At 42.8% G+C, this 20,124-nt stretch overlaps 2 protein-coding genes and 1 non-coding gene across 4 annotated transcripts in view; 1 reads left to right on the forward strand and 2 right to left on the reverse strand.

Moving 5' to 3' along the window:
* Window positions 1-9,305, forward strand: part of cct5 (chaperonin containing TCP1, subunit 5 (epsilon)) — a 23,273-nt gene extending 13,968 nt beyond the window's left edge. The window contains exons 5-11 of the mRNA XM_062021110.1: window positions 5,999-6,191; window positions 6,268-6,417; window positions 6,495-6,614; window positions 8,259-8,444; window positions 8,517-8,654; window positions 8,736-8,916; window positions 8,988-9,305. Coding sequence (XP_061877094.1) covers window positions 5,999-6,191; window positions 6,268-6,417; window positions 6,495-6,614; window positions 8,259-8,444; window positions 8,517-8,654; window positions 8,736-8,916; window positions 8,988-9,115 — 1,096 coding nt within the window. The 3' untranslated portion in view covers window positions 9,116-9,305. The remainder of the gene's footprint in view (window positions 1-5,998; window positions 6,192-6,267; window positions 6,418-6,494; window positions 6,615-8,258; window positions 8,445-8,516; window positions 8,655-8,735; window positions 8,917-8,987) is intronic.
* On the reverse strand, window positions 9,136-19,817 carry cmbl (carboxymethylenebutenolidase homolog (Pseudomonas)). 2 transcript variants are annotated; one of them, XM_062021111.1, is made up of 6 exons: window positions 19,686-19,817; window positions 11,188-11,402; window positions 11,013-11,120; window positions 10,805-10,947; window positions 10,638-10,729; window positions 9,136-10,575 (listed from the first exon to the last, which is right to left on the reverse strand). In XM_062021111.1, exons 2-6 carry the CDS (start codon window positions 11,400-11,402, stop codon window positions 10,396-10,398), a joined length of 738 nt encoding a protein of 245 aa, XP_061877095.1. In that variant the 5' UTR covers window positions 19,686-19,817; the 3' UTR covers window positions 9,136-10,395. The 2 variants fall into 2 exon arrangements, with proteins under 2 accessions (XP_061877095.1, XP_061877096.1); XM_062021112.1 differs by having other exon boundaries at window positions 11,188-11,405; window positions 19,686-19,698.
* Window positions 19,818-19,906: 89 nt separating this feature from the next.
* Window positions 19,907-19,980, reverse strand: trnat-agu (transfer RNA threonine (anticodon AGU)). Its single transcript has one exon. It is a non-coding gene; the product is annotated as a tRNA-Thr (tRNA).
* Between the last annotated feature and the right edge of the window lie 144 nt (window positions 19,981-20,124).

A 20,124-nucleotide genomic window follows, 5' to 3' on the forward strand; every position in this document is an offset into this window, starting at 1 on the left:
AGGGGGGAGAAAGGTCTACTTGAGGGAGGGAGAAAGATGGAGACGTGGATGTAGGGCTGGGCGATATGACTAAAAAATGTATCACGATATAAGTGTTTCATATCAGTCGATATCGATAATTATTGATAATAAAAAAAACTATTCTAAATAAAGACCAGGAGAAAAAAGGCTGAATTTAAATACTTTTATTTTAAATATAACCTTTAACCTTTAGAACGAGGTCAGCATTATGAAAAACAGTCAAATAAATGAAAATACTGGTCGATGTGCAAATATTGACATTAAATAAATGCTTAATCCAACAAAAAGTGCAAAATATTGTAATTAAGAAATTAGTAGTGTACAACTCAGGCTTTAAAGCCATATTGGTAACAATACATGCAAATAAATAACAGTCACATTAAGCAAGCACAAACAAACATGTCTTACAGAATATTGTAAACATCGGAATAAACTTGCGTCTGAACATCTGTGACAAAACAAACCTGTTACCCTCTTCAGTCATTTATGGAAAAATCAAACCAACTTCAGTATCTCCTTTTACACGGATTCCCTGCACATTGTGTAAAGCTTAGGAATAGCTGTCTTGGAAAAGTGCTTTCGGCCAGGTAGAACATAGCGGGGGTCGAGCATGTGTATGAGATTCTTGTACCCAGACTTCTCAACTATGCTGAGCGGTTGCATGTCCTTCGCTAATTGATACACCACTGCATCCGTTATTTATTTATAACGTTTTGAATTTTCTTCGTATGGCACTGCTGCCGAGTAATACTGTCTGCGGCAACAACAGACCACCATCGAGACGATGGTGGTCTGTTGTTGCCGCTTCGGTGCTGTTCCACTTGCACCGGCTGATGTAGATGGTTGTGGCTGTTTGATACTGCTGTACTCAGGCGGGTGAGAGCGGCTCAGGTGGTAAAATAAGTTTGTCGTGTTCCCAGACTTGGTCGGGGCGACGACCTTGCAAAGTTTGCAGACAGTATTACTCTGATTCGTATCTGATTTTAAAAAATCCAAAATACTGCCAAACTGATGACGTGACGTTCCTTTTTTATTTACAATTTCCTCTCGTGCTGCCGCACTCATAATCCCGTTTCGTTTCACTCCTCGTCGTCAGCTAGCTGTTGCTTTTTTTTCCTGTTAGCATTTCCCAGAATGCCTTGTGGTTCATGCTCGGTCGTGATAGGTCGAGAGGCTAAAGCCCTTCGTCTGCCTACACCCCCCAGAATGCCGTGCGGTTCCGGCTCCGCCTTTCTTCCTATTTTTTTCTAACAGAACTCAGTGGAATTATCGAACGTTCTATCGACCCCATTTTCTATTGATATTGATCACATGTCTATCGCGATATATATTGTTATTGTTTTATCGCCCAGCCCTACGTGGATGGCTTGGGGGATGCGGGGGAGGGATCTTCACACGCATTCAGAATGGAGGGAGGGGTGGTAGAGGAGGATAGACACCTCTCCTCTTTGCTCTGGTCTATCTCATGGTCGACGTTCTCCTTTTGCAATGGCGGTCCTCCTTCGACGTTCCTGATAGGCTGTGTTGTGTCTTCCTTCCTCGGTGGCTCCTCTTGTCTCTTGTCCTTGGCAGTGATGATAGATGCAAGATGCAGGAAGTGAAACATGTTGTTCATGAATAGCTTTACTCCCATCTTATTAAGCCAAAGTCCGTCTGCCTTAAAAAGATGCCTGCGGTCCCAGAAAAAGCTAAAATTGTCAATAAAATGCATTGAACGAGCAAGAAGTGCACTTGATAGCCACTCATTCAGCGAGTAAAGTCTACTGAATCTCTCAGCTCCTCTCCTGATTGGGGGTAGAGGACCACTGATAAAAACGTCAGCATTCACAGCGCTGACTGTTTCAAAGAGTTTATTGAAGTGCTCTTTCAGCTCTCTTGATTGTTGTTTTACAATGTCATTAAAACCAATGTGCAGGACGATATTTTTCACATTTGGGTGTGCAGCGACAATTTCCAGGATTCTTTTTTCCATGTCAGATACCATATCCTTTGGAAAGCAGAGTACTTTGGTGTTATTATTGCTTTTCATATCTTCTACAGAAAAGTCCCCCACAATCAGATTTTCAGGAGCTCTCGTTAGCTTTCTCTGTGGTGTAAAGTTAGCAGGTCTTAACCTTCTGCGTGGTGATGGTGGGTTATTCAGGCAATCAGAGGGGGATCCATTGTCCATCAACAGTGGGGCAAACCTGTTCTTTAGTTGGACACTTGCTTGCTGGGGAGGTTTATTGGTAGTTCTCCTCTTCTCAGCTGTCCGCTGCTGTGTCCTACGTGGCAGTGGAGTTGATGACGCAGTATGCCTGGCTGAAGATGGTAACGCAGGCCAGCCGGTCAGATCAGAGATATCGGGGCGCTGGGTCCTGCCAGATATCCATTCTCCCTTGTCGCAGGGAGGTGGTCTTCTCTTTGGCTTCGCACCAAGTGTGTTCCAGGGAGGATTTTCGCTGGTAGATTTATTACCCTCTACAGGGACCTCCCGTTTCTTCGTAGCTTCATTGTTGCTAGTTAGCTGGGTTGTAGCATGGTGCTGTCCAGTGTTTTCAGTCGACAGGAGTGCTAGAGTGGTGTTGTTGCCACATTGTCATTCACTTCTAAATTCACTTCCAACCGATTCATTTTTATTTCCAACAGTGAAATCTTCTGTAGCAGTTTGTGGTAATCTTCCGTAGAGAAAGGAGGCATCTTCTGCTGATTACCTTTAGCACTGTAGCACAGGCTCGGGCTCAGGCTTATCTTGAATGGTAGGCCTCCTCGCGTAGTGTTGAGGACGTCGTAGAAATATTGAAAAATGCCTCTGTTATCTAAAAGAAAATATAGTCCCACTGGTTTTGTAAGTATCCAAGAGCTGTTGCTCTTTCTGTAAGAAAATAGCAGCAGATAGTAGCAAAAAATGCAAGCAGAAGCGAAAGCAAGCAGAAAAGCGTCCGTCCAGCGCAGAGGACGGAAGAAGAGTTCACTTTAGTCACTTTATTAAAAACAACTAACAACTAATCTAGCATTTTTTGGGTGGTATTGGAGACTGTACTCGTGTTTAGAGACACTTTACTTCTGTCGCTCCATGTCTGTGACAAAAAGCAAGTTGCAGAGAGCTTGACGTCATACTTGCTGCATGCTGTTAGAAGCCTTTCTCTCCTTAAAAGCCGCCAGTGTCATCTTAAAATTTGAATATTGCTGTCGGCGGGTCTATCTCGAATACATTTAGGTACCAGTAGAATGGAAAAACGAGTTGCCTTCATATTGAAGCTATATCGTATATATCTGATTTATGACACCAAAATACTTACAAAGTTTGCAAGTAAATGTATACTATTTTGATCATATCTATCTCACAGATTCCAGAGCCATTTTGAGAGATAATGAGCAAGCAAATCATGTGTTCTTTGACATAGACGGGAACCACAGATCCCTTCCACATTAACAATAATGCCAATCATGCAGACATTGTGAAAGCCAACAATGATTACTTTGGGAATAATGATGATCCAGAACCTTATATTTTTTATCCTAAATATGAGGGTGAGCTACAAATTTAGAAGCTGTGTGCCAAACCGATAAAGCTTTAGTGAAACACTATAGCATCATGTAGCACTTACTGTACAATGTCTGTCTGCTTTTACGGCAATGACAACTGATGGGATGTTCATATCTTCCCGTTTAGATGAAGAATTAATCATAATCTACACGAAGGGTTAAAAGGAAAAGTTACTGCCTGCAGACACCGTCTTCAGTTGTCTCTCCATCTCCAGATTTAAATTGAATGTCACAAATGAACAACTTCTAAATTTATGGTTTGATCATCCTATTATCCAGATGAGAGGCATGATATATAATTTTGAAGAGCGAAGACGCCTTGAAGCAGCGGTAGTTGCAGGACATTGGTCGGCTTATAGTACAGCAGCAGAGGGCTAGTTAGCTGTCTGTTATCAATGCGCCACTAAAAATATAGTTTGTCTGCGTTATCGCCTATTTAGGGCTATATAAATAAACATTGATTGATTGATTGAACATTGCTAATATTTAGTTAAAATTCAGGTCCAATATGTATATGTGTTATTGGCGGTTATTGAGGGGTTTTGTGGGCAGAATAGAGAGCCCCCATTGACTTAGTTAGCAGACTTTATTTATTTACGACTTAGAAGGCACAAAAAAAGAAACATTTGTTGAAGTCGCACATAGGGATTGCGAATGACGGACAGCACATCTCTTTGTATTTTTTGCATATTTCCAGTATGACTGATCTACTGATATGTAGGGGTGTAACGGTACACAAAAATTTTGGTTCGGTACGTACCTCGGTTTAGAGGTCACAGTTCGGTTCATTTTCAGTACAGTAAGAAAACAACAAAATATACATTTTTGGGTTATTTATTTACCAAATTTGCAAAATCTTCTACCAAAAATATTTTTCTTAGTGGAATATTTGATGTGAAGTAATCTGAACCTTGGATAGGTCAATAATTCATAATAACATTGATTTTGATTCAATATTATGTTTTGAGCAATGACAGTTTGAAAGAAAGAAAAACGGCTTTGTTTTATTAGTCAACATTACAACTTTTTCTAAATTACATTTAACCTTTTAAGCTTTATTATTTCACTTTTATGTTTTTGTTTATTTTAATAGTATTTTTAGAATGTGCCGTGGGCCTTTAAAACATTAGCTGTGGGCGGCAAATGGCCTCCGGGGCACACTTTTGACACCCCTGCTATAGATAATAAAAAATAAAATCTGATAAATCTATGGATAAAAAACAGAGCCTGGCGACGCATGCGCGTTTATCATAACTCTCTCGCTCTCTCTGTCTCTGCCCCTCCCTCACGAATGCTGCTGCGCGCACAATTTGTTTTGTTTTTAACCCCTTCTTAACCCGGAACTTACATTGAAAATACACTCAACCCTAACTCAAAATGCCGGACATTTGAGGCATTTAAGAAACTCCGCCGTGACAGCGCCGCAAAAGAGGACGTGTCCGGTGAAAAGAGGACGCATGGTCAGTCTATCGTAGCCCGTTAGCTGCTAGCATGCCGTGTGTGTGCATTGTTTACACAACATACGTTACGCTGCTTAATATGTCCGTGTGGAAACTCGTTCGGTACACCTCCGAACCGAACCGAAACCTCCGTACCGAAACGGTTCAGTACAAATACACGTACCGTTACACCCCTACTGATACGTCATCTTACCCCGAATCTATGGAAATTGCCGAAGACATTCAAAGAGGAATATTCAAAACGGCCGTCTGAAACTGTGCCATTTTGTGATGTTTATACAGTATTGTGTAATGGATACAATGAATCACAATTAAGAATATAAAGTCAACTTGTTTTTCCATTTTACTGGTACTTTAAAGTAGGTTCAAATCAGGGGCATGCTGCCTATACTCCAGACAACCCCGTTTACGTCATCCCAACATGCGGTTTCGGCAGCGCTGTTCCGTTGATCAAAGTACGTCTTTTTTGGCCAAATTTCCGGTGCATCACTAGTCAATAGTGCGCAAATGAACACACCATGTCGGCAGAGAATGAGGAAGTGTTGTGTGCCTAGAAGTGAAGCACGGAGGCGGACGTGTGTGCTCAGAGAAATAATTGTTGGAATTGGGCCTGTTAGCATAAAATTGGCAATAAAAGATAAAAATAGCTTTGGACGTTGTCTTCTTCTTGACGCTACAATACATTATATTACTTGATTTTGTTGCCATGTTAAAAAAAACCTCATTTTTAAGGTGTGGCGGCTAATATATTGCCGTGGCGCACCGCCATAATCAAATACTTTAAGGGAAAACCTTAAATTTTTCATACAGTTTGACTTTTTAAAATGTGTTTTCATGTAAAGAAATGCTTTCATGATAAAAAAAAAAACACAAACCTTTATTTTGAATGTGTAGCAGCATTTATCTTGCCGCGGTGGTGCGCCACAATAAGTTGCACCTAGGGGGAACCCTGTATTTGCTAAGCTTTGTGTTCGACGTTCTACTTTCAGCATCAACCGGTGCCACAGACAGATGGCAGAGATTGCAGTAAACGCCATCCTGACCGTGGCCGACCTGGAGAGGAAGGACGTGGACTTTGAGCTTATCAAGATGGAGGGCAAGGTGGGAGGCAAGCTGGAGGACACACAGCTAATCAAGGGTGTCATCGTCGACAAAGAGTTCAGTCACCCGCAGATGCCAAAGGTATAAATATCACAGTAACATTGACATACAGTATGTACAACACAATGGCTAATTCTGACTCTTTGTTGCTACTCAGGTTCTGAAAGACGTTAAAATTGCAATCCTCACCTGTCCGTTTGAGCCCCCAAAGCCCAAGACCAAGCACAAGTTGGACGTCACCTCTGTGGAGGACTACAAAGCTCTCCAGAAATACGAAAAGGAGACGTTTGAGGAGATGATCCAACAGGTTAGTTATTCAAAAACATGACCGTTAACATTGGATGTCTTTACGTCTAAACATAATCAACTCTTGTCTCGTTTTAGGTCAAAAGCAATGGTGCCAACTTGGCCATCTGCCAGTGGGGCTTTGACGATGAAGCTAACCACCTTCTGCTGCAGAACAAGTTACCTGCTGTGCGCTGGGTTGGAGGGCCTGAAATTGAGGTGAGACACTTGATGACATGATGCCAACGTTTACAGCTCGAGTCTGTAAAACATAATCAATGCTAAATTTTGACCAAAGAACCACAATTACATGCTATGTTAAAGCCCTCTAAATAACCATCCACAAACTGCCAACAATACTCCATTTACATTTTGTGACCTTAAAGTAACCAAGTATTAGTGATATTGTTATTATAAGCGCTAACACTATCTTACTATTCGTGGCGCATTGTCACAGAAAGGTAACTAGCTTGTGGCTGCTATATTGACATCATGAGCTTGTGAGCTGCTTTCTCGCCTTGAAACTCGTAAACGTTTATTCTAGATCATAAATAAGGCCTCTCATCCCGATAGTAGAAGGATAAAGGCATACTCCGATAAATTGGTCAACTTTGGCATCCAATTCAGACTAATGGCGAGTAAGATACGAAAAGACCCTTAGTTCCACCCTTCCTTTTTTCTTTGTGAAGATTGAGTCATTCTTCATCTAAACGGGAATATATCAACATTTTATCAGACAGCATTCTAATGACAGCAGACATTGTATAATAAGTGATGTTTTGTGGGTTTTTTTGGCTCTCGATGTCTGCAGTGAGTAGTAATCAGTAATGGAAAAATTTAAACGTGGAGATGCGTTTGAGAAATTAATGCACCGCCGTATGCTTAAAATTAGCAAAATGTAAACGTAAATATTACATATTATGAATGTGCCTGTTACTACATTACTTACCGTAATTTCCGGACTATAAGCCGCACCTGACTATAAGCCGCACCAGCTAAATTTAGGGGAAAATACAGATTGCTCCATATATAAGCCGCACCCGACTATAAGCCGCAGGGTTTTGATGTGTAATTACCGTAGTATATAGGGGTTCCTGCTACCACGGAGGGGATTGTCGGGACAGAGATGACTGTTTGGGAACGCAAAGCGTCCCATTTATTAACAATAAATCTTTCAATCATTCAATCAAACTTTCGCATCTTTGACATGGCGAACAGCATTCGTGCAGAGTACAAATAATACAACGGTGCAAAGTAATACAAAGTGCTCGCCTGTACGTTATCAAAACAGCCTACCGGTATATGAAAAGTCAGTCTTTAATCATTGTGTCATCGTCTTCCTCCTGCGTACTAAAACCACCGAAATCCTCTTCGTCGGTGTCGGAGAAGAACAGGCCGTAAATAAGCCGCACCCTTGTATAAGCCGCAGGGACCAGAACGAGGGGAAAAAGTAGCGGCTTATAGTCCGGAAATTACGGTATATATTTACAGTGTGTGTATAAAACCTCGATGAAGGCGTTTGGATGTTTTTTTAAGTGGTTTATAGGCAGAATAGAGCGACTTCCATTGGCTCCATTGTTCATTGCCCATTGGTTTGATCTAATTAAGTTACTAGTTAGTGTGCATGAAAAGAAAAACGTGTGTTTTTGTATTGTGAATGATAGACAAAATTACAAAGAAAAAGTGCAGTTCCCCTTTTAAACACTTCATACACTTAATTTAAACATAACTTAAATGGGTACGCAAATCTCAATGTACACGATGGTACATTAAATCCATGATGCACTGACACCATAATAAGTGACCTGCAAGACGTCTCAGAAACAATGTATGTAAGCAACTCTACTTATTTTTCCTGTGCAGTTGATCGCCATCGCCACAGGGGGTCGCATTGTGCCCAGGTTCTCTGAGCTGACTCCAGAGAAACTGGGCACTGCTGGCTTAGTGAAGGAGATCTCCTTCGGCACCACAAAGGATCACATGTTGGTCATCCAGGACTGCAAGAACACCAGGGCTGTGACCATATTTGTCCGTGGAGGCAACAAGATGGTAAGATGTAAAATAAATATGATTTGAGGGGGATGGTTTTGGTTTACTCCTGTGTGCCGTCTGCCTGATTAGATAATTGAAGAGGCCAAGCGTGCACTCCATGATGCTCTCTGCGTAATTCGCAACCTGGTCAAAGATAACCGTGTTGTTTATGGAGGAGGAGCCTCCGAGATTGCTTGTGCTTTGGCTGTCAATCAGGCTGCAGACAAGGTAAAGTGTCAAATAGTTCTTAAAATAGGTGATATTTGGCAACATCAGTACTTAACTTTTTATGCTGTGTGTTATTTCAAGTGCCCTTCCTTGGAGCAGTATGCGATGAGGTCATTTGCAGATGCCTTAGAAGTCATCCCAATGGCGCTGGCGGAGAACAGCGGCCTGAACCCCATCCAGACCATGACCGAGGTCCGAGCCAGACAGGTCCGAGACAACAACCCCTACCTGGGCATCGACTGTCTCCACAACAACACCAATGGTGAGCAGCCGCATCAAATCATCTCTTCATTTCAACGCTTCACCGCTAAAAGGCTTTCTACTTTAATGCAGACATGAAGCAGCAGCATGTGATCGAGACCCTCATCGGCAAAAAGCAGCAGATCTTGCTGGCCACTCAGGTCGTCAAGATGATCCTCAAGATCGATGACATCCGAAGCCCAGGAGAGTGCGAGGACTAAAACCCCACCTTGTCCCTGAACTCCCTTGCAGGCTCGGTTGTGCTCTAGAAAGCGGTAATAACAAGTCTGAGCTGTCCTAGAGATTGTAGGCACTTCCAGAGCACCGCACTGCTTACCGCTATTTATCATTTGACACAATTGCTGTTCTAGTATGAAACTTGCCATTAAAATGTTGGTCTGTGGAAATTTCGAGCATCTATTGGTTTATTTTGTGCCATCATTTCCCGAAATGCACTATTTATAAAGCATACATTTCTCACACATGCAAATTTCAAAATAAGTCACTTTTGAAGTACTCTCGGTTCATACTTTGCGGTATTCAGAAGTAAATGGACTCTAGTGACTGATGGCCACAAAGCAAATTAGACCGCCAAGTAAGCCTGGGCCGATATTCAAACGAACGATAAATGGAAATGAACTCGATAACTTTGCTGTCATTGATAAATCGGTGCAGGAGGGTTACTTTGTGCATCGCTCTCAGCACCTAAGTGCATTTATTCAATAGACTTAAAACCTAGTGAATCCTCTTGTCTGTTATCCACAATCTTTGTCTCTGTGGGTGGAGGCAAGACTGCTAGCTTAAACACACAGGGTACATGGGCAAAGCCTCACTAGTTGCTAGTGTGAAGGACTGAGAGGAAACAAAAATTAGGGGAAAAAATATGATTGTGTAGCCAAATGTGTGGGGGAATATTTCAGCTTCAAACGAGTGAGCAAGATGAGCCCACCAACGTGGATGAATGAGCAAGTATGCTGAATGTTTTGGAAAGTGATAGAAACAACAAAAACACTTGACAGTTTTTTTAAGATGTTCATTATATATTAAATTGAACTTTTTGCTAACAGATTAAGAGTTCCTTCTATTTTTGTTTACTTATTTAGGATAATTACAAGTTCTTGGTAAAACATGTTTGTTGCATTTGTAAGGAACAATTGTGTTTTATGTATATTATGATTACATTAGTATTTGATTTGATGTCAATATAATGCAAACAATATTTATTGGCAATAATTTGTGGGACAATGTATTTTCCAGCAAAAGGTATTATTGGCCCAGACCTAATACGACCTATAGATTTGGTGCTACACGCGCACTGTCTACTGATTGGTGCATTTAACCAATTTTGATGTTATTGTTTGTGCTCAGATATTTATTTTGATTTAACCTCCCAAAAAACATGACCCAACATTGCACAAAAATGGCCCAACTTTACATGTAGTCACACTGTCCAAAGGATCCTCCACCGATCCTCATATTTGATATCACATTTTGCATTGATTTAAATGTATTTGTTTAGCCAGTTAATCATATCCGCTCTCGCCTCTTGTATTCTTGGTTCGTCTACAGGGCTGATGTCCTCTGTCTTTCGGTGTGCGAACCCGTGGCTTTGTCCGGGAAAGATCTTCACCTGGTGATCCACTGTGCATTTCTCCTGCAGCTTTGCTTGCAGACCACTCACCTGAGCAACACAAGTGCATGTCAGCAGTTGCATCATTTGATTTTCATAACAAAAATGCTCACCTGATCCAATGGGATGATAGTATCCTTCTCTGCAAAGATAAACAAGGTTGGACTCTTCAGTTGATACCTGTCCTCTCCCTCTCGAATTATCCCTGCATGAGGTTTTAAGAACCAATCAGGAAACCGCAGCAGACAATGACCATAGTGTTGCATTCACAGCAGCACACCATAGAATGACACCCCAGCTTTGACTTCAGGGTAGTGCAGGGTCACATGATGTGTGGCGATCCCGCCCCAGCAGAAGCCCACCACTCCGATGTGCTTGGCGCCACATTTCTCCTTCAGGAACCCCAGCAACACATCCACCTCTCTGGAAGGCAACGGGAATAAGTGCTATGCTCTTTCAGCACATTCCCACCAAAATAAAGCGCTTACTTATTGATGTCGGTTGGCTTTTTGTCCTCAAGCCATGCTGCAAATGTAGACCAGTCATGGGATGGGCTCCATGGTTCCTTTCCGAGGAAGAAATCTGGGCAAACAGCCCTAAAAGACAGGCCGATGTAAGCTACAATATATGTTTTCATATAGTTCATGAATATCTTTCACACACATGTATCCATTGGCAGCCAGCATATCTGCCATGTATCTGGTGTTGGGAAGCTGCCACCCAAATATGTCTTGGATGACTATAATGGCCTTCTCAGAAACAGTGGATGGTTTCACTAAATATGCTTTTAAATGCTCAATCAGGACCTCCTGGCCGAGTCCCCCGTACTCCATCCGATCCCCAATATCACATGGACAAGGTCTCGCCTCATTTGCCATCTGCTAACACACACACACACGTGAGGTGGACACAGTCATAGGTGGATTAATGACCGGGCCTACCAGGCCCAGGGGGCCAGAGGCCCCAAGGGGCCAGGCCAACTTGGCCCCGCGGCCGCGACCCAAGCAAAACTACTTTTGCAAAAATAATAATCTTAAGCCCCAAGGGGCCAGGCCAACTTGGCCCCGCGGCCATGATCCATAGAGGGTAAGAGGCCCCAAGGGGCCAGGTCAACTTGGCCCCGCGGCCGCGACCCACAGAGGGCCAGAGGCCCCAAGGGGCCAGGCCAACATGGCCCCGCGGCCATGATCCATAGACGGTCAGAGGCCCCAAGGGGCCAGGCCAACTTGGCCCCGCGGCCACGATCCATAGAGGGTCAGAGGCCCCAGGGGGCCAGGTCAACTTGGCCCCGCGGCCACGATCCATAGACGGTCAGAGGCCCCAAGGGGCCAGGCCAACTTGGCCCCGCGGCCACGATCCATAGAGGGCCAGAGGCCCCGAGGGGTCAGGCCAACTTGGCCCCGATCCATAGAGGGTCAGAGGCCCCAAGGGGCCAGGCCAACTTGGCCCCGCGGCCACGACCCACAGAGGCCCCAAGGGGCCAGGCAAAATTGGCCCCGCGGCCATGATCCACAGAGGGCCAGAGGCTCTCAATCATTATTATCAAAGCTAATTCTCAAATTGGATGGATCACACAACCTCACTCACATATTCTTTATCAATTATTAAAGGTTGTTTCTGAATTTTGATCACAGAACTTAATGCAAATATTCTTGATTGATTGACAAAGCTCATTCTCAAATTTTGATTACACAACCTTACTCTGACAAATTATCATTATCAAAAAGCTCTATCTCGAATTTGGATCACAGAATCTCACTCAAGTATTCTTAGCTGTGCCCCTCCCCCATCAAGTCTTTCATAAACCGGTCTGTTCTTTTAGAATCTCCTCATTTGGTATTTTGAACTCGTGAGAGACTGCTCAAAATTTGGTTTCCTTTCCCTCAGTTCAGACTCAGAGATAATTTGAAATCATTCAACAAGAAGTTTAACGCGCGCACACACACACACACACTTGAGTTGAGCATTACTTGGAAATTCTTATATTTTCCATTTTGCTGTTATTATCAGCATCTTCCCATTTTGTCCTTTTCTTTCGAGAAAGTTTACAGTCTGACATTTGTCACTGCTGTCAGTTAATAACTTTTTGGTCTTTGACCCATTTTGTCATTTTCTCGATTCGATCGTCACTGACCACTCTCTCCTGTCTGGCAGACATCGTTGCTGCCATCATAGCTAGCAAGCTGCCTGCAGCGGGTCATCCCTATGTTCCCCGTCCCTATGTTACCCGGGTCCTATGTTCCCCTCTACCGGGGAACTAAGGACCCTTTTTAAAAAAAAGGGTTCTATGTTCCCCGCTGCGGGGAACGTACAACACTTTTTCCAGAAAAGGGTTCTATGTTCCCCGCTGCTTCCAATGCGCGACTAAGTAAGACGCACGCAGACACGCATGACAGAGACGCGTTTAAGTTGTCGAAGGAAGGAAGTTCGCGTTTGAGTTGCTCTATCTGCTGCCGCACGCCCTGTGACAGGTTAGGTTTAGGGATGGTTTTGGTCAGGGCACAATTTCGCCAAAAAAGTGCTCCACAACGCCCTGTGACAGGTTAGGTTTAGGGATAGTTTTGGTCAGGGCACAATTTCGCCAAAAAAAAGTGCTCCACAACGCCCTGTGACAGGTTAGGTTTAGGGATGGTTTTGGTCAGGGCACAATTTCGCAATTTCGCCAGATACAATGCAGGGAACATAGGACCCTTTTTTAGAAAAAGGGTCCTAAGTTCCCCGGTCGCATACAATGACCCAGGAACAACCGGGGAACATAGGACCCGGGGAACATAGGACCCGGGGAACATAGGCACGCTCCCGCCTGCAGATAGCAACATTTTGGTGTCCTTTGGGAAAATATTTAGAAAGAAGACAAAAGTACACACAGTTGTACAACTATTATCTTTATGATCTTTTTTTTGTTAGTTTCTCTGTTACTGTGTGTGGCCAATTAAGCGACTTTTGGCCATACCTGGCTGGTGACATTTAGCGACTTTCTGGTTGATGTTAAGATTAATAATAGCAACAGTTCTCTTCATCTTAATGCAATTTATTGTGTCTGTCTCTCCACATTTTGCCATTAGGTACTTTGAGCTCTTGTTGGTCAGTCACTCTAAGGTACATTGTTGCTGCCATCATAGCTAGCAAGCTGCCTGCAGATAGCGACATTTTGGTGTCCTTTGAGAAATATTAAGAAAGAAGACAAAAGTACAAGACATTGTACGATTACTATCTTTTTAAAATTATTTGTTTCACTGTGTGATTGACCGACTTTGCCGCTAGATTTCGCGTCTTTTGGCCATACCTGGCTAGCGACTAAAAACATCATTTAGCGACTTTTTGGTTGTGAAGATAAGTGGTAAAAGCAGATCTTCCTGTTGGTCTTCCCACATTTTGCCATTTGGTACTTTGCACTCTTCTTGGTCACTCCAAGGCATTTGTCCCTGCCTTCAGCTAGTCACTTGGCTCTTTTGGAATATATTTCACTGTAATTGGCTCTCTCTCTCTCTTTCTCCTCAGTACAAATCAGCCTGTTCCCTTGCCATTCATCACTGACCACTCTGCTCTCCTGTCTGTCAGACATTATTGCTGCTTGCAGATAGCTTGGGGTCCTTAGAGAAAATATCAGAAGAGAAAAGTACACAATTATCTTAATTATCTTTTTTATTCAGTCAGTCCTTCAGTGAGTCCCAGTGTGTTGGCGATTAAGCAACGTTGGCATTCAATTAGCGACTTTTGGCCATACATGGCTGGCGACTCAAAAAACTAGAAAAAAAGTACAAAAAGTTGTACAATTAATATCTTTATTATCCTTAATTCCCCTGAATCCTAGAGTGTGTTGCAATTAAGCAACTTTGCTGCTAGGTTTAGCGACTCTTGTTTTGGGCATACCTGGCTAGCGACTACAAACATTATTCAGCAACTTTTTGGCTGTTAAGATTAACGTTAATAAATTAAATCCTAATACAATTTATTGTGTTGGTCTCGCCATCTTGCTATTAGGTACTTTGAATTCTTGTTGGTCTCTGCTAAGGTATCTGGCTGTTGTCTTTGCCTTCAGTTAGTCACTTGGCTCTGGAATATATTTAACTGTACTTGGCTCTCTCTTTCTCCTCAGTACAAATCAGTCTGTTCCCTTGCCATTTAGACATTTTCTTGATTGGATCATCACTGACCACTCTGCTCTCCTGCTGTCTATCAGACATTGTTGCTCCCATCATAGCTAGCAAGCTGCCTTGGTGTCCTTTGTGAAAATATTTAGATAGAAGACTAAAGTGCACAAAGGTGTACAATTATTATCTTTTCAAAATATTTGTTTCACTGTCAGTGTGATTGACCGACTTTGCCGCTAGATTTCGCGTCTTTTGGCCATACCTGGCTAGCGACTGAAAACATCATTTAGCAACTTTTTGGTTGTGAAGATAAGAGGTAAAAGCAGATCTGCCTGTTGGTCTTTCCACATTTTGCCATTTGGTACTTTGCACTCTTGTTGGTCACTCCAAGGCATTTGTCCCTGCCTTCAGCTAGTCACTTGGCTCTTTTGGAATATATTTCACTGTAATTGGCTCTCTCTCTCTTTCTCCTCAGTACAAATCAGTCTGTTCCCTTGCCATTTAGACATTTTCTTGATTCGATCATCACTGACCACTCTGCTCTCCTGCTGTCTATCAGACGAATCAGTTGATTCTCTGCTCTCAATTGTCTATGCTAGTAAGCTGTTATTCTCTGCTTTGGAGTGTTGATGCTGGGTTGCTAGTTTTCTAAATCACCTCACACACTTGAAGGAAGCAGCACCGATCATAAACACACAAACAAACTCACACACACACACACACACACACACACACACACACACACACATAGTTGGTTTATCTGTTGTGATAGGCAAAGAGCCAATGTGCAAAGAAAGAAGGGAAATATGGATCATAAACGTTTAAGTGGAGGAGCTAGAAAAAAAATTCAGCAAGAAAAGAAAAAAAAGGAATCAGTTTTACTTGAGAGTGTTCCAAATATCTCCAGCTTCTTCAGTACAAAGACATCTGCTGAAAGCAATTCTATAAATGCTACTGCAAATTCAGCTAAGGTTAGCAATGCACCTGAGCTAGCATGTAGCTCCCAAGATCCTGAGACCACTACAAGTGTAGACACTGAACCAAATGCTTCTGATGCTTATGATTCAACCAATTCAGCAGTAGCCAGTTGCTCGGATGAATGTGAGGTCACTGCACCTCTGGACAGCATAGAAAATGAGCTGAATCTTTCTTCAACACCATCTACAGTGACAACTCTACCTAGTGATCCCGCTAAATGGGCTGAGACCCTCACTGAGTCAATGAAGGAAGTTCTTATTCAAAGAGGTGCAAAATCATTTCACAACCGTCACAGCCATTATCCAGCTTCTGTGAGGAACAGTGGGCTAGGAGGCAAAACCCGATGCCTAAACAATGAACATTTTACTTCACACTTGCCCAATGGACAACGAGTACAAAGAGAGTGGCTGATGTACTCTCCCTCTACTGGTAATGTTTACTGCTTTGCATGCAAACTGTTTTCCCCAAAAACGCATTCTTTTGTGACAGGCTATTGTGATTGGAAACACTCAGAAAGATTTGGTGAACATGAGCGAAGTGCTGAGCACATAACCTGCATGCAAGCAGTCTTGAACCGCGCCAAAGGTGCCACAGTTGATGCAGACCTGTTCAAACAGTTTCAGGCAGAGAGCAGCTATTGGAGGCAGGTGTTACAAAGAGTTGTTGCAGTCATTAAATTCCTTGCAGAAAGGGGCCTTGCATTTAGGGGTAAAAATGAATCGTTAGGGTCTCCTCTCAATGGGAACTACCTTGGTATTCTGGAGGTCCTGGCTGAATTTGATCCCTTTCTAAAGGATCACATCAGAAAGTTTGGGCAGATGGGTCGAGGTAATACCTCATATCTGTCCTCCACCATTTGTGAGGAATTCATTGAATTGATGGGTGCAAAAACCAAACAGGCTATAGCAGATGAACTGCAAGCAAGCAAATACTACTCTATCATTGTGGATTCAACCCCAGATTTATCTCATGTGGACCAATTGACATTCATATTCCGTTTTGTTAGCAAAGAGGGCAGTGTTGTTGAACGCTTTGTGGGTTTTGAGCCCATTACTAGCCATACAGGTGAAAGTTTGGCTAACTGTGTCATGTCTGTGTTGGAAAATCTAGGGTTAGAGCTGTCAAATTGCAGGGGGCAGGCTTATGATAATGCCAGCAACATGTCAGGGAGGTATAATGGGTTGCAGGCTCACTTAAAGAAAAGCAACCCATTAATACACTATATTCCATGTGCAGCTCACTCTTTGAATTTGGTGGGAGTCAACAGCATTGACAGATGTGGAAATGAAGTCTCTAAGTATTTTGACTTGATTCAGTCTATTTACAACTTCACAACTGCATCCACACACCGATGGGACAGGGTATTTGGCAATTCCAACATAGATCTCACACTTAAAGCTTTATCCAACACGCGTTGGAGTTGCCGTGCAGAATCTACCAAAGCACTGTGGCAGAACTACAGTAAAATAAAAGCAGCACTACAGGTTATTTCCACTGATGACACAGAGAAACGAGACACACGAACTGAAGCTGACAGTCTAGTGCGGAAGCTGGATTCACTTGAGATGGCCTTCATGGCAGGCTTTTGGGACACTGTTCTGTCCAGATTTCAGGCCACAAGTCTGCAACTTCAAAAAGCAGACATGGACCTTGGTACAGCAGTTAGATTGCTGGAATCTCTGCGCACCTTTGTTCTCTCCCAAAGAGATCTATTTGATCATTTTGAGCAGAAAGCCTTAAACATGTTGGGTGGCACCCCATCTTACAGGGCTGAACGGACGAGGAAACGTAAAAAGTTTGCTGATGAATCAGCATCCCCAGATGTTGTGCTTGAGGGAAGGCAACTGTTTCAAATAGAGACATTTATTGCCTCTATTGATCAACTGAGTTCAAGCCTTAATCACCGTCTGGAGGCCTACAAACATCTGAACAATTTGTTCAGTGTCCTTTTCTCTTTGGATACAGAGTCCAATGCTTCAGTCCTTCACAAGGCCAAGATTCTCACTGAATCATACCCATCTGACCTCAATGAAAGTCTTGGACAGGAGCTTATACAGTTCAAATCTTTTATACAGCTCAACAACACTGATGAGGAGAGGACCCCTTCAGGACTGCTCAAAACAATAATACATTTTGGACTACAGCCTACGTTTCCTAATACATACATTGCGCTACAGATTTTTCTCACTCTACCGGTCAGTAACTGTGAGGGAGAACGCTCATTCTCTCTTTTGTCAAGAGTAAAAAATGAGCTGCGCACAAGAATGACTCAGAAAAGATTAAATGCGTTATCTCTAATGGAAATTGAGAGTGAGCTGACAAGAGAGTTGGACTTCAATGATGTGGTGGATGATTTTGCAAAATTGAAAGCACGAAAGAAACCCCTTGCTTAAAGGTGCACTGTGTAAGATTTTTAGGTTATTTCCAGAATTCACCCATTCACTAATGTTAGGCTACCTGTTTTCATGAATACTTACCACCACCATAAAATTCTAAGTATCCATTATGACTTGGAGAATTGCACTTTTGCCATTTCTGGGAAGTGTCACCTGGATTGTGAAGATAGGATTGACTTTAGGCAGAAGCTTGGTGCTTTCTCTGGCGAACTGAACCTCAAGCTTCATTCTCTGCAGCTTTGCATTCTTGTGCAGACTTTCATCCACAAGGAACTTTTCAACTTCCCCACTATCGTGAAGGGGCCATCAAAAGATTTCAGTGTGTCCAGCATGTCTAGTCTCTTACTCTCCTTTCTTTGAGCCATCTCTTGTTTCTCATCTGCCCTACTCTCGAATTTTGCCTTCATGAATTTACTCCAGTTGAGTTCAACCTCCCTTTTTGCTTGTGCTGCTGCCTTGAAACCTCTGAAGCTCCTGGCTCTTCTGTAAAATTATTGACCTATTGACTGCGTTCAGTGTGCCCAACTTCTTCAGTTTGTAGTCCACCTTGCCACATTGTCTCTCCATCCCAATGTTGTGCACAGGGGTGCCATCAATGTTACTAGCCTGTTCACTGACAGGGTCCATTGGGAAGGTCTCCTCATCCATCCTCTGCCTGGCCAGGACAGTCTTCAGATGGGGCAGCATGAGATCTGTCAGCTGCTTCACTTCATCCAAGTATTCGGCAGCCACGTCTGACACTGAGTTCAGGACATGTCCAGTGCCTGTCCAGCCACTATAGCATTCTTGGAAATGGGCTATCTTGACCTGCATGCAGCCCTTGTACCATGAACTGGCCTACACCTTTCTTTGTGGTGCTCTCCGATGCATGTTATCATTTTACCTTTCTCCTTCTCCTCAAGCTTAACCACAAATAGATACAGACTTTGAGCCTCAATTTGCTGCACAGCTGCCGTTATGCCAATGTGTTTTCCTAAGATATTATTTTATTTTTAATGATAGAAGGGAGGAAAAGGGGGCAAAAATCATGTCCGATTTAGTTTTTTGGGTGGGTTGGGGGGTTTATTTCATGATAGCTACCAACTTCCAATACATAATATCTCTCAAATGACCCAATGCACCATCACTGAAGTGGGCGTAATCATTTTCAAAAATGTTTATTTTTAGGCCATTTATCCCCTCCCCCTGTGTCTGTGTGAAACCTGTGCTTGTCAGTGTCTGTGTGGTATACCTAATAGTGTGTGTGCAGTATGTGCACTCTTCTGTACAGTACAGTGTGCATGTCTGTTCACAGTATACAGTATTTCTTGCATAGTGCGTGCGTGTGTGTGCGCCCACACGCGCGGGGGGTTGAGGGGCCAAGACCATGTCAGGCCCAGGGGGCCAAAATTTCTTAATCCGCCCCTGGACACAGTGATACACACTCTCTTACACACACACACGTTAGGTGGACACAGTGATACACACTCACACACACACGTTAGGTGGACACAGTGACCTGGAAAGTCAGTGAGACCTTGTAATAGTGCAAAAAAACAACCAAGTGCACAATAATTACGCAACGATGACAATGCATTTGGAAGAAACTGAAATAGAAAAGTTACACTTGCATTGAAAAGTTACTTCCACCAAGTAAAAACAATTTCACTGTCAAAACAGTCAAAAAATTGTAAGCTTTAAAAAAACCGCCTACCGTGTTGTTCAGAAAGGAATCGTCCGTTTTGTGGACTTTGTATGGGTGGTGATCAACATATTCCTGTCAAAACCTTCAAAATAAAAGCTTCAGGAAGAGAATTTCAGTAAAACATAAATTATATTATGAAGTTTGTTTGCCTTTTGTACGGTTTCAACGAAAGTAATGTATCATGGATAAAATGACATAGATCCCGTTGGTGAGTCTTAAATGCTCTGAAAAGGCACCGCTGGGATTCGAACCCAGGATCTCCTGTTTACTAGACAGGCGCTTTAACCATCTAAGCCACGGCGCCGGTAGATAATATGAAATCAACAAACAAATCCTCCGATATAAAGCATTACTGATCTTGAATTAATATTTTATGTTTTGGACAATTTTGGTTCCTGGCCGATAAATATTCATGTAAATTCATGAATTGAGAAATATAAAATTATTA

Source organism: Entelurus aequoreus, linkage group LG15 (genome assembly GCF_033978785.1).
Source record: "Entelurus aequoreus isolate RoL-2023_Sb linkage group LG15, RoL_Eaeq_v1.1, whole genome shotgun sequence".
Lineage (NCBI taxonomy): Eukaryota > Metazoa > Chordata > Actinopteri > Syngnathiformes > Syngnathidae > Entelurus > Entelurus aequoreus.

Excerpts from the sequence above, each read along its gene's own strand:
- cmbl (XM_062021111.1), bottom strand. The coding sequence starts at position 11,402 with ATGGCAAATGAGGCGAGACCTTGTCCATGTGATATTGGGGATCGGATG. Across the intron at positions 10,948-11,012 it reads AAGCCAACCGACATCAATAA|AGAGGTGGATGTGTTGCTGG; the intron begins GTAAGCGCTTTA and ends GTTGCCTTCCAG. Across the intron at positions 10,730-10,804 it reads AGCTGGGGTGTCATTCTATG|GGATAATTCGAGAGGGAGAG; the intron begins GTGTGCTGCTGT and ends AACCTCATGCAG.